Here is a 14013-nt window from a genome sequence, read left to right as displayed (position 1 = left end):
TATCACACCCAAATCACACCAAATCGTGTTGATATAAGCGATAATGTAATAATTGTGTGATAATCACATGATTATCACACTCATATCACATGATTAACCGTTTATTAGATAATGATAATCATGATCGTGTAATCGTATTAAAAGATTTTATGATATCATTTCCATTATTACCCTTTTAATTTTAATATTTTCTGAATCTTTTTAAATTTTAATTTTAGTTTTAAAAATCTTTTAATTTTATTTTTTATCACAATATGTGGTTATTGGGTTGTTCTCGCATTCTCGTAAATCACAGGGTTCTCGTTTGAACCCTTCCCTATATATATATCTCACGAAAAACCTTTAGTCTCATATGAACCCAACCCTATATATATATATATATATATATATATATATATTTGTAATTTATGTTTTTGCCTTTATGATTTGTTAAAAATTGTGACTTTCGTTCCTATGGATTTGAAATTGTGGTTTATCTGTTATTTTTATTTTTATGATTTACAATATGGATTTGAAATTGTGGTTTTCTGTTATTTTTATTTTTATGATTTACAATTTATTATTGTTTCGATCTTCATGGTTGACACTTGACACCTTTTTTACCGTATTGGTCCCTTATATTTAAAGATATGAATTAATCAATTTTTACTGTTTTACCTTTTTATCCTTTTTTTACTGTTTCGGTCTCAGTATTATCTTATTTACGTATTTAGTTCTTGTTTAAATACTCTTCTTAAAATATATACCAAAACAAATTTGCAATTTTTAAACGGATGCATACACGCACATATATATATATATATATATATATACATATATACATATATATATATATGTATATATATATATAGTTTCTAAACAGTTTTAGTTTTTATAGTTTGCAATTTATTGCTATTTTCGTCCCCAATATCAACTCCATCACAACAAAGAATTATAAACCACATGGACGAAAACAACAAGAAAACAAAAACTCAAACGGCGAAAACAACAACAACGAATTGTAAATCACAAATACAGAAAAATCATAATTTCAAAAGCACAACTACGAAAATAGAAATGTATTCATAATCAGCCAATATTCTGATACATTGGTTACAAAAAAAAAACCAAGTCATCTATGGCTCTTTGAACAAACTTTTGGCTTTGCAAACCTTAAAGAGAAACTTCTCAAAACAAGTCTGCAATCGAATTCTTCACATCGGTTGCTTGCCATTTCTCGATGCCTTATATGATGCCGTTCGATATTGTATTTCGCCCAATGAAAAAGCAACAAAATCGCAAAGGTAGAACATGTCTTAATGCGATCGTTCAATATGTTTGATGCTTGGCTTACAACCTAAACCAACTCAAACCTTCAACTATTTTCTGCGTATCTGGTACCTTGGCTAGTATTTTAACAAATGATTCAGGTTTTAGGCTTCTTTGGCGGTCCCATATTGCCAGGCTCAGATTTCCGCTTTATACCCAAGAAGTGTTCAACCTGAAAGAACGAGAAAACAAGTGTCATTCATCACCATTCAAGTGAATAATCGGAATTCACATAACCAACCTATGTACCAAGACTTGCATAAGTTCATAATATTTAACTAACCAATGAGTCAAAGCTTATTGAAAAAGACGAAACAAGTGACAACCGAGAAAATTTAACAAAGGATGAAGAATCGCATGGTCCATAAGATGCAAATATAAGTTTATCCGGTCCCTAGGGGATTGTTTGGTTCAGACAGGGGAATGAAAATGAAAATAAAAATGACGAGGAATGAATTTGCATTCCCTCAGTTTAACTTGGAATGAAAATTTGGGCTACTGGGAAACGGTCCCATCATATTATATAAAACCAATCAGTTTCTTTTATTTTCAATTCCATTAATTACTGCCCAATACCTCTTAACCAAACACCACCTAAATACAAAGGCCCTATGAATAATGTTTAACTAAAAAAACCCGAATGTATTAAGAGCTTTTTAGTGTTCCAATATTTCTTCATTACAACTTTACTTGTAGCAGCTCTTTGCATAGCATATGAGAGAATTAAATAAATGTGATAGTTTCACATTACAAGATATCAAAATCCATCAAATAGATCTAGGGGAATCCATATTCACATATGAATCTGCTATATGATGAACAAAGGGATCACAAGAAATCCAAACTCAGCACATGAATCTAGTACACAATCAACAAACTGATCATGAGATTTCAAAGTTCATCAAATAGATCTAGTAAGTGGCGATCAAGGGAAATCCATATTCACATATGAATCTACTACGTGATGAACAAAGGGATCACAAGAAATCAAAACTCAGCACATGAATCTACTACACGATGAACAAAGTGATCAGAAGATGTCAAAATTCATCAAATGAATCTATTACGTAATGAACAAATGAATCACAAGAAATCAAAACAAACAACTATAATACATGGTGAACGAAGGGGAGAAAAAATTATTTGCTACAAACAGAAAAGATGGTGAGAAGAGATGCACAAACCTTTCTGTCACCAAGCATGGGTGTCAAGCTCCCAGGGAAGTCCTCCATTGTAGCAAAACCACTTCTAGGATCACTTGTTTGCCTAAAGGAATTCACAACATTGATAAAGAAGAAAAATTAAAAACTCCTAACAATTAGCAGAAAAATAATGTCCTGTCAATTCATTTATCGGGGTTTTTTCAATGTTTATATCCACTAGGAAGGCTTGTCATGAAGACAAAGAACTGAAAACCAGCCGACCAATTAGGTTCCACTTTTTGAACAAAATTCAATTAAGGGTTTTTTTTGGGGAAACTTGGTTATATTATTTAAGGATCTCGTGATACATTCTGTATGAATTATGCATAACCATAGAAGGATATGCTTGCTAGAGCATGATGGTAGACATATATAATCATATATTTTGTGTTGTGAAAAATCAAGCAAAACAAAATTCGTCTAGTTTCAGTTTTAGGGCCTGTTTGTTAGCAACTTAATGGGACTCACAGCTTATTTATACATAGTCGTGTGGTAGTGACTTAATGATATAAAGAGTGACTTATTAATTAAGCTTTTAGGGGAGAGCTTTATGTAGAAAGCCAAGTTTTTCCCAAACCCGTCCCTCCAATAAAAAGCACGCTCCTTCTGTCTATGAAAAAACCCTCCCAAACAAAATCAATAAGGACATTAATCCACACAGACAGCTTTATCCATACAGGACTAAATGGAAAACGAACCAAACAACCCCTTAGTCGATTAACAACAGGAGCATCCAGTTCCAGTCAGGATTTTTGGTTTTGTTTGTCCAAACCAACTTATGCACAACCTCATTAATCATACTCTGGCAAGGTCATGTAAAGTCTGAGGTTGACCAGACGAGACTAGTTCAACCAATAACAAAATCACACAACTGAACCTACAAAACGCCTAACCATTTTGAGATGCAAAAAGAACAGTTCTACCAAAATATTATTCTATATTTCTATCAGCAAAAAAGGTTAAGAGAACATACATGCCTGAACAGAAACCTTATTCACCCTCCATGCAGCATAGCATGAAACTTTATAACCTAACATGAATAAGAATGCTGAGTGACAAGAAGTCCACAACGTATGATGGTCGAGGGGCCAAGAAAGAGGGGCAGGCCGAGGAAGTCGTGGAATGAGAAATAGTGAATGGACATGGAGGCTTTAACAAATTCCGAGGACGTGACTTCTGATAAGAGTTCTTGAAGAGGCTGGACTATGGTAGTAGATTTAGAGTATGGATCTGTAGCTACTGTGATAGGAAGATGGGAGTTAGAGAGTGATAGAAAGAAGGGACAGATACGGAGACCGAGTCTTACGATAGATGGAGGGATGTGTGTATCCTTACTTTGGATATGTTTCATGGTGCCTATTGCACTTTTTTTTCCTTCCCTTTCTGCTGCTTACTATTTACTAGTATTGGTTTTCTTCTTTCCCTTCCCTTTCCTTTTCCCTTTTGCTTTCATTTTTGGAGAAGCCGAGGGTCTTCACATAAACAGTTGCGTATACCCCACCGCTCCTAGACCCTGCTTTCAAGTGGGATAGACTAGGTTTTTTTTATTTGGTTTTTATCAATTTTCTTTTCCAAGTTCTACAACACACTTGAGACTTGACTGTCTACAGCACACTTGACTTGCATACGATGCATTATAGTCTAAACACAACTACCAACAAAAAGTACAACTCAACCATTTATCCAACCACCACGACCTCAAGACAGCAATATAAATGCATCAAAATGATACGCAACATAAAGGAGTCAATATGCAGATACATACATGTATGCATACATGTATAAGAGAAGAAAGGACAAGGTGGCACTAAGAGGTTCTTGGACTTGACAAACTAAGAGGAGTGGACAGGTTTCAAAGCTTTAAGCACATGTCTACAAATCTAGCAGTTATCTTTAGCTTGTAGTTAATCATGATCGTATTTTCTCTAGAATAACTTTACTGACTCGGATATACCATTATACCAAACCGAAAAACATAACTAAAAAAATGCAAAGAGGAAAGGTCAGTAGTACCCTGGTTTGACGTGGCCACTGAGAACAAGATAAGGTGTCTTCATCCTAGATTGAGCTTCCCTCATTCTCTCGACAGTAAATGACGGTGTGTCTGAATTTTTCATTTGCTTCACCTTCAGCTCCTCGTGATATTGTCGCATACGCTTTTCTTGTTTCATTTTGCCAGGTCCCTTCCCATGGAATTTATGTGAAATCAGCCTAAAGGCCTCCTTAGGAGTCAACTGGTAAAAGCAAAGAACCTCGGTCATGAATAAGATAGTTCATTATAACTGTATTACGGACTGCCTACATGCATAAGAAAAAGACGCATCTTGAAGAATGGAAAATAGTGAGGTAAATTTCATATTTAAAAACTTTTGGTGGTAGGAATGTGAACCAACCTCTCATCATTGACAGAAAAGCATGGCACGTGACAGATTGACACACATTTTAATCCAAATACACAAATATCCTCGAGTCACACTTATTTTATTTGCTGATTTTATCTTTCAATTAGTTCAATGGATTCTTTTCTCAATGCACAATTTACTAGATTAAACCCCCGTCGATCCTTTACAAAGAAGAACATCTAATTTATGGGAAGTTATAGAAAAACCTACAACTAAGGATGGTCATCACGAACCAAAACCAACCTAGCATTGATATATCAACTGTTCATTCAAGCAAGAACGTTAGAATCATCAAAGTTTCAAATTGCCATAGAATTGTCATAACTCAAAGACCTGGAGTATTGTTTAGGGTTTCGCTGAAAGTAATTGAGTTCAATACCATACTTCACATGCATAACTAACATCTTGAGAGCAGATAGCATAACTATAGTATCAAGAAATTTAATTAAAATATGAAAGCCTCTAGTGGTTGCAGTGAACACTTACAATTCTTCCATATTCATCTGTCCTCTCAATACGTATCTCCTTTTTATCATCATTATCGTTAACAAGGCCAACAAGCTTACTCTTTTTCTTGTCCATATTTCGGCCACCCCATTCCACTGTATCTTTAAGAGTGCCCCGGTCCTTAAGTAGCTGGAGTGCACCAGATAACCCTTTTCCAAGTGCATTCTCGTGAATTGTTTTATCTGGTTTGACCTCTTCCTCCTCATCTGCCATCTTTTCATCCTGAACAATATCTTTCACCTCTTCCCAGCCACCATCTTTACCTTTTTGTTCTTGATCTGATGATGCCGGTGCTACATCCTCCTCCATAAAAACATCTTCAGCATCAGGGTCATGAGCTTCTGAAAAGCATAAACAGAATTGTAAATATGATAAAACTTTCAAAGCAACTGCATTATACAACATTATTGTATACACGACTTAAATGCTTGCCGCTAGCATACCTTCATCAAGCTGAAGACCCCATACAAACTCCTCCATCTCTGTGAAAACAACCTTGTTTTCTTGTGACTCTCCAGATACTCGGTTCCCAGAGTCTGCATCTGAGTTCTTAGTAGTGGAAGAAGCAAGTACAGCAATTGACTGGATCCCAGACGATGTTCCATCATCTTGCCTCTTAAGAGCTACTTTTCTTGCCCTTTGTAATGATTTATGGAGATCATCATCATCATCGCCAAATACTAGATTATCTTCATCCTCCTTTTGAAGACTAACAGTCTGTTCCATTCGCAGTGCTTTAGATGCTTCATCTGCCTTGACATATGCAGACTGGAATGCGTTGCTTCTCTTTTCAGCCTCAGATCTTTCTTGTTCCTCTTTAAGGGCCTGCCTTTTTCCATCAGCTCGTGAACCAAGGTCTCCAGTACCTAACCCTGCAGACCGAGCTTCTGCCTCAAGTGCGTCAATATCCAACTTATCTTTTTTCCTCAGTGCTTTCTTTTTCTTGGGCTTTTTAAATCTTAGCATCTCTTCACTAGTATAATAGTCTGTTGAGACCTTCCCAGATGAGGTAAGATCTTCAAAGCGAGTGTTCACAGACGCACCATCTATCCTTCTCCGGAGCTGCAAGTTAGAGTAAGCGCTACTTATCTATTACCCCTTTGCAAAAGTCAAGGATCGAACAGCAAAATATGAAATAATACCTCCTCCAATTTTTTCTCAGCTTCACCACCAAAGCTCCCTCTTTCATCAAGAGTTACACCCTGGAAAAAAGTATATGGTAAAGAATTTATAAAAATGTATCTCTGGACATATGAATCAAGTTGAAATATTCACCTCATCCACAACAGGATCATCATATTGTGGAAGCATAATCTTTTCAATTCCAGGCTCTTCATTAAACCTGCAAGGCAAAATGACCAGAAAGCAAGATTAGCCTCTGAAAGAATTACTAAGAAACCACAAAAACTCAATTAGTGAACTTACTTATCATCATAAACTCCAGATTTCTTTTTTGCCGCCTTGTAAGCCTCATTTCTCCGCTTTTGTTCACCGATCTCCACATTTTCAAGCATATCAATCTCTGGTACAATGTAAAGTCACCTTAGGAAATCTGGGTCCATCAGAAAACCATTAAAGATAACAGAGAAAGAAACTGAAGAACAATTAACAAGTGAAACTAATTTACCTTGGTTGATGTCACCAGCAGCGAGTATGCTCTGATCTTTCAGTGTCAAAACAACTGTGCCACCTTCAATCACCTTGTCAAGGCCATGAAGAACTTTAAACCCAGCAAGGTCATCTGCCCACATAATTCGAAGGAAGCATTAAGACAATCTCAAAAGATACACTAGTATTCATAAACAAGAGTACAATCTTAGATTAGATGTACCACAGGTGTCCCATGCAAAGGTTACTAACCATACAAACCAATATGAACCGTCCATCTAGTCTAACGAATATCTGGTTTCATGGAAGTATAGATTGTTTCCTAATATATATTGTTGATCAAAATTAATGAACTTTAATCATCTTCCACAAATATTCAAATCATAATAAATGAACCTTCATTATTTCCATAAATATCTTAATTAATCGGTTTGTACAGTTTGTAACATGTGCATGGTTTGTATTTGATTTGTCCTCCCTCTCTCTATATATATAGGGGAGGGATCAAATGCAAACCAATGCATAAATCATTTTTTTTTTCACTTTTTGTTAATTATGAGGGTTGATTAGTCATTTTTATTGTGGAGGGCGTTAATTATGGGCATTACTATTTTCATTATATTAATTTTAGAAAACAAATTTCATCAAAATGAGAAATACATGAAACAATTTCATTTTACATAGAAACAAAAAATATATGAAACAATTTCATCAAGAAAAGAATTATATGAAACAAAATATATTAACTTGACAGTGTGTACAGTTTGTACAAATGGCTTGGTTTGCATTTGATCCCTCCCCTATATATATAAAGAAGCATGATCACCTGAGCAATCAGTGACACCCTTTTGTTGCATGTAACATTGATGATATAGATGGTACATATTTTAAATATTACAAAATAGTGTCTCCATAAACTAGCAATATCACATTGTGGATTCATATCAAAGAGTAAACAATGGAACAACTGAGCATCCAACAATCAAGAATAGGTAGCAATAGTGATGTATATAAATGTACTAGAGAAGGAACCATACGAGATGTATGCGGACAAGCTGCCACTTCATCTTCATCCTCTCCTTGAGTGACATTGTCCTGAATTTCACAATTCATATCAACCAGATGCACAACAGATAAATCAGTCTTAACTCACACATGGAAACATGTCAGAAGAATCCAACCAACCTGCTCCTCAAACATCTTTGAGCGTTGCAATGCTTTCTCCTTTTCAGCATTCCTCCTATCCTCAAGCTTTCGGCTTTTACTAACCCACGATAATACATCAGAAGCGCCTTCTGACTTTTTTTTCAATCGTTCTTCCTTCATCCTACAGAAGAATGACAGATATTGAACACTTCTTAAGCACACTCTGAATAGAAAACTGAACCATCTTTTAAAGCACTAAGCCCCACAAAGAAGAAAACACTGTATACTATCGTAATGAAATTATACTACTCAGAACAACCCAGCATTAAGAAACCATTCATACGACGTTACTTTCAAGATTCTAGATAAATAAATACAAAAACTTGGGGTAGCTCAAGTGGACAGACCTTGGGTTTGATCCCCATTGGTCATCAGTTCGAGTCCCTCAAGGACACTGGAGGTTTTACTGGCTGTTAACTTCAGGGCCCCATGGGATTAGTCAAGGTGCGCGTAAGCTGGCTGGACCCCCATGATTGTAAAAAAATCAGAACTGATTACTCCCTTTCTTCCACTTCAGAATGCCCCTTCCTAATTTGTGTGGTCCAATTTTGGTGTCTCCTTGATGGTTAATAAATAAATCTGGCTTTCCCACTACACTCTTGATCTAATTCAATAAAGTATCAAGTCACTTCAAGACAACTAGCATGTACTAGTCTGGACCATTGACCATGTACTTTATTTATCCTTTTAATAGTGGTTGTACAATAGACACAAGCATCGGTCCAACCTAAAATGAGTCATGGCAAGCAATGCACCAATTTCAAAAGCCAAAACAGAAATTCCAAAAATGTTTATGAAAAGCAAATAACAATACAATCGATCATAACGAATCCATGTGAAACCAACAAAATATAATAATAATAACAATAATGGTAGTAGTAGTCCAACCCATGATTCAAAAATACAAACAAACGTCATATCTTTCAAGTTTTACCAATTAGTTTAACTCAGAAAAGCAACCCGATGAGTTACTGAAAGAACTCATATAAGCAAAAAATCTCAAATATCCATGATCATTACTATATTATAAGATAACCAAAAAGGTCCAATACTAAATCATTGTTTACTAGCCTGATGCATAAAACAGCAATACAATGATAAAACTATCTCCCTCATCAAGCTGCTGCTGCTATCTTCTAAGTTTCAATTCAGCTTTCTTATATTAATAAGAAAGGTGGTGCTTTCGTATTCTTACAGAAGTATAAAAATGCACAATGATAATAATTATAAAAATGTTTCATTACTTGATTGTGAAAATGTGAAGGAAGATAAAAAAAATTGTGGCAAAATAAATAAATGCATGATGGAGTCACTAATAATCGAAAGAAGAAAGATGCAACGGGAAGAAGACAACTGCCAGGGAAGGGAAATGTTGGGAGGGGAACCTTGGCAGAAGAAAGATGAAGCAGAGGCAAGAAAGAAATACAGCATGAGATGAGCAAAAAGGAAGGTGTGAGGAAATCAGAGTCATTGACACAAAGAATCCAACAGACGCAAAGCAGTAAAAGCCACGAGATTGTCACTCAATAGTAGACATTAGTCATACGACCCTCAAGAGGCTAAATTTGTTGAAGTTGATTCCCTGGATAGTTTTGATCTATTTCCTTTTTTGTTATTATTAGTTGCACAACAGGCCTAACAAGCTTTCATAAAAAATAAATAAATAAATAAACCCAAAGGCTCCAAGGAAAGCAAATAAAAACTTATTCATCAAAAGGTCCAATCTTTACACCATTTGTCATGGCAGCAACATACACAAGGTGCCATAGCACGGATAGTGCTCACCTTGTCCCTGTACATACAGAAGAAGTGTTGCAACAGAAAATTATGATGCCAATGTTTGCCCCTTATCTGCTATGCCTTATTCTTAAAACCCTGATGCTAATGAGTTAGACCAAAAGACTATTAAAGATACATGAGTTATAAAACTCATTTTTAGATAAATTATTTGGAATTATATGGTTACAAAATGAAACATTTTTCCTTTCAATGTAAAGACCAAACTAACATGTATTCTGAAAACATATTCTTATAGAATCATGAAATTTCCTAACTTACTATTAGAAAACCTCTTTTGAACCCGTATACAGTTATATAGTGCAGACCAACTATTTTGCATGTGTATTCTAAAGATATCTAGTTCAGTATACTCTACATAAAACATGATCGTAGACTGATGTAGAGTTCAGACCCTACTACTTCGCGTATGTATCTTTAAGAGATCTACTTCATAACACTACGCACAAAACCTGTTTTGGAGCAAATAAAACCAGATTTCTTAACAGGAAGGACAAAAACATAAAAGAGAACTTGCTTTGTTAAAACCAGAAAGGATCTAGTGGATATAGTTGCTGCATACTATAAAATAAGGTAAATAGAAGATGCAGAACTAATGATGGATGTTGCTCACCTCATAATTCGATCTTGAAGTTCAGATGCAGACTGCTGAGATCCTGCATATTCACCTTCAGCATCGGCTTCATGCTTAAGAATTTTAGTGGCATCTTTGTCACGGTGAGAACCTATACCATGCTTACTTGTATCCCTGTACTGACCATCCTCAGAATCTGAATTTAGCTTGTCCTCCTTACCCAGATCTTTACTTCCACCATGATCGTCGTCATGTTGCTTCCCGCTCACTTTCTCTCTCCCTGTGGACCTATCTTTATCATGATCTCCATCCCTCACCCTTTCTCTAGTTTTCTCTCTGTCCCTGTCCGCATGAGTTTCTCTCTCTTTCTCCCTATCTTTGTTTTTATCCCTCTCCTTTTCCCTTGTCCTCTCTTTCCCTTTGTCAGTTCCCCTTTCTCTGTCCCTGCTCTTCTCTTTTCCCCTCTCCTTATCCTGCCCTAGCTCACTATCTTTCTCTACCTCCTTTTCACGATCTTTATGCTTGCCCCGATCCTTATCTCTGTATTTTTCCCTATCATTTTCTTTAACCTTATCTCTAGTCCTATCCTTTTCACGATCATCTCCATCTTCCTTTCGTCGGTCTCTATTATGATCTTTCACATAACCTTTAGACTCTTTGTCTCTCTCTTTTGAAGCATCAGTGATTTTTGCCTTCTCTCGATCTCTACTTCTGTGATCCTTGTCTTCTCTTCGACTACTCCTACTTTTCTCCTTACTACGATGCTTTGGGTCTCGTGATTTATCATTGCCATCATGATCATATCCTCCCTTCCACCTCTCACCCATTGGAGAGTCGTCCTGATCCCTAATCTCGACACTTTTGCCACGTCTCGTATCAGACTGCTCCATATTTAGAATGACTAAATATCAATCCCAAAAGAAACTAAGCACTTAGCTAGGCTTGGGTAGTACAAAAATGTATTAGAGAAATAAATGCATGCAAGATTGCCAACCTGTCACCAACCAATAGAAGAAAATGACCGTTAGTTTAATAATAAATCTATATGGTTTTAATGTAGAACAAAACAAAAAAAAATCCAAGAACATAGAATAATAAGATCCTTACTAATGAGGAAGTAAGATTTGCAATGACATTCTAGGCATGCAAAATAAAGGTTAGAGTCACATAAATATGCATGACTGCATCCATTGGTACAAGGTTTTATCATATATTAACTGAGTCATGATACAATGATAAGTTGAAGGCAACATGTGATGTACTTTATATTATCAGCATAAATAAGTGGTAATTAATACTAAGAATAGTAGGAAATCGAAGAGCATATGACGGCTTACTTCATGTACATTCAACAGAGAATAATATGAATTCACAAACTAGTGTGTACCATAAGATGAACTCTGTGGCTTAAGAAACCAAAACAACATGGAGTGCGGAATTTGTTGCTTTCTCAGTTGTGCATTTTTTTTCCTTGAAGTAATAGAATTATCTAGGGGATTGGCGAGTTTCCATAAGATTTAAGGTCTCCTATGTTTCTTGTAATATTTCGTAGAGTGCTCTAAAGCAATCTCGATACTTCTAGTAGGCTAGATATTTTTGTTGTAAATCTAGAATGCTCTTAGCTCTAGAATGCTCTTAGATCTAGAATGCTCCTTGTAGTGGTAGAGGCTCCAATAAACTATGGAGATCTCCTTCATTAGGAATTATCCAACATGGATACCAAGAAGGCATATAAAGGTATAGAGCTTTCTCTCAATCTCCTTTGTGTTCCTTGCAGCATTCATCTTGTGTTCCCTTAAGGCTCACTTATTCCTAGCAAATGGCCTTTACCCTAGCGGTACCCAGGTTACTGGTAGAGCCCAACCTCCCAAAAGATCAAGGGTTCAAACTTCACAAAAGGTGAGGAGGGTGCATGAGTTCATTTGCCGTATATAAACTAAAAAAAAGGCTTCCTTATCCCACATAGAATGGTAATGACTGATGATTCCAAGGCCACATGAGTCTATAAGAGAAAACACAAGTCCTAACACTAGGTGTAACAATCATTCCAAAACTCAAGAGTAGAAAATATCTTTAAGATATCCCATTAGAAATTTGAGTATTAGCTACAGATGCATCTTGTTACACGTTGCTAAGCTGGTTGCAACCATAGATCATCGCAGATTGGTTGTAATGAAACTAGGTGTTCGCCATCGTGTTCAAATTGATTGTACAAATAATAGATCATCAAACATCAACCCATGCAATGTAGAAACGAAAAATAGTTAGGTTGCAAATTCACGATTACTGTTAGAGATGGCAACACTGGCTGGTTGGCCAGATTGTATTATGGGTCAAAATGGGTTCAGCTGGATACTTTTTTAATAGGGTTTGAAATGGGTCAAAGAGGTCGGATTAATCCATTTACTCCCTCTTGTCTAAAAAAGAAGCTTCGAATTTCAAAAATAACAAGTATATGAGCCACGGTTATAAAACCAGTTATTCATAAAGCACGAAATTATTACATCATATCAAAAAGAAATTGATTTAAATTCGAAATTAATATTTGACATTGGCATCCAACACAAAACAGAGCCAATCTCAAGTTCAAAAATAGGTGAGGGAGAATGTAATCTCAGGTGTAGCTGTGCACACTGGTACATCTCATTTATTGGCTGCCGTATCCAGAAGGGAATCAACGTATATAAAGATATAGGAGTCTTCAAAAACATATCATCGAATAATCCATTGAAAGGGGCAAAATGCCCAATACAGGCTTCCCAGAACTTCAAATTCAGATATGATTTCTACTTGAATTTTCTCTTTTCTGCTAGTATGTTCAATTGCATGAACAAAAACTGTTAAAATCGAGCACATACCCACAGATTGGATTAAAATCGAACAAAGCACCGATCAAAACAGATGTATGTCATCAAATCTCAAAAATACACAAACAGAAACCCTAATTTTAATAAGAAAGTAGACTGTAACATGGAGAAGAGAAAAACGAACCGTGAATCAAGATGTTTAGAGGCGGAACCGTCAACCGATGCGACTTGCACAAACAAGATATGGAGAGACGAACAAAGAACCGTGGGGTTCTTGAACCCTTCAGCAGAAAACGTTTCCTAAGGGGAGCGTGGAGAAGCCGACTTGAATGAATTTTATTTTAGTTTTACAGGGAAATTGATCAAAATATTCGATCGGACTTCTTAACCATTTTTCAATTAAATTTTGAGTTTGTAGAAACAAGTTATGTATCTGCGTAATGTGGTGGGATATCAAATTTTCTAATAAGCTTATAACTAAAAATGAGTGCAATTACTCGTTAAAAGGTATAAAATTCATCTTGGGGATGAGGAGAAAACACATAGGTATGAGAAGATGAAGGCATGAGTGAAATGTGTCAAAAGTATTTTGGGAAAATATA

The 14013-nt window shown here is 35.8% G+C and overlaps 1 protein-coding gene across 1 annotated transcript; it reads right to left on the bottom strand.

The window, feature by feature from the left end:
- Nucleotides 1-1015: 1015 nt before the first annotated feature.
- LOC112519248 (SART-1 family protein DOT2-like) lies at nt 1016-13721 on the bottom strand. The gene is made up of 13 exons (XM_025127268.1): nt 13596-13721; nt 10644-11598; nt 8213-8354; nt 8065-8122; nt 7047-7160; nt 6845-6941; nt 6695-6761; nt 6562-6621; nt 5863-6481; nt 5399-5760; nt 4524-4744; nt 2493-2574; nt 1016-1480 (listed from the first exon to the last, which is right to left on the bottom strand). The coding sequence occupies exons 2-13, from the start codon at nt 11492-11494 to the stop codon at nt 1406-1408; spliced, it is 2748 nt and encodes a 915-aa protein (XP_024983036.1). The 5' UTR covers nt 11495-11598; nt 13596-13721; the 3' UTR covers nt 1016-1405.
- Between the last annotated feature and the right edge of the window lie 292 nt (nt 13722-14013).

This window comes from Cynara cardunculus (genome assembly GCF_001531365.2).
Source record: "Cynara cardunculus var. scolymus isolate 2C chromosome LG 10, CcrdV1, whole genome shotgun sequence".
Taxonomy (NCBI): Eukaryota; Viridiplantae; Streptophyta; class Magnoliopsida; order Asterales; family Asteraceae; genus Cynara; species Cynara cardunculus.
The sequence above is the reverse complement of the archived record's forward strand: the minus strand, read 5'-3'. Positions and strand labels throughout refer to the sequence as shown.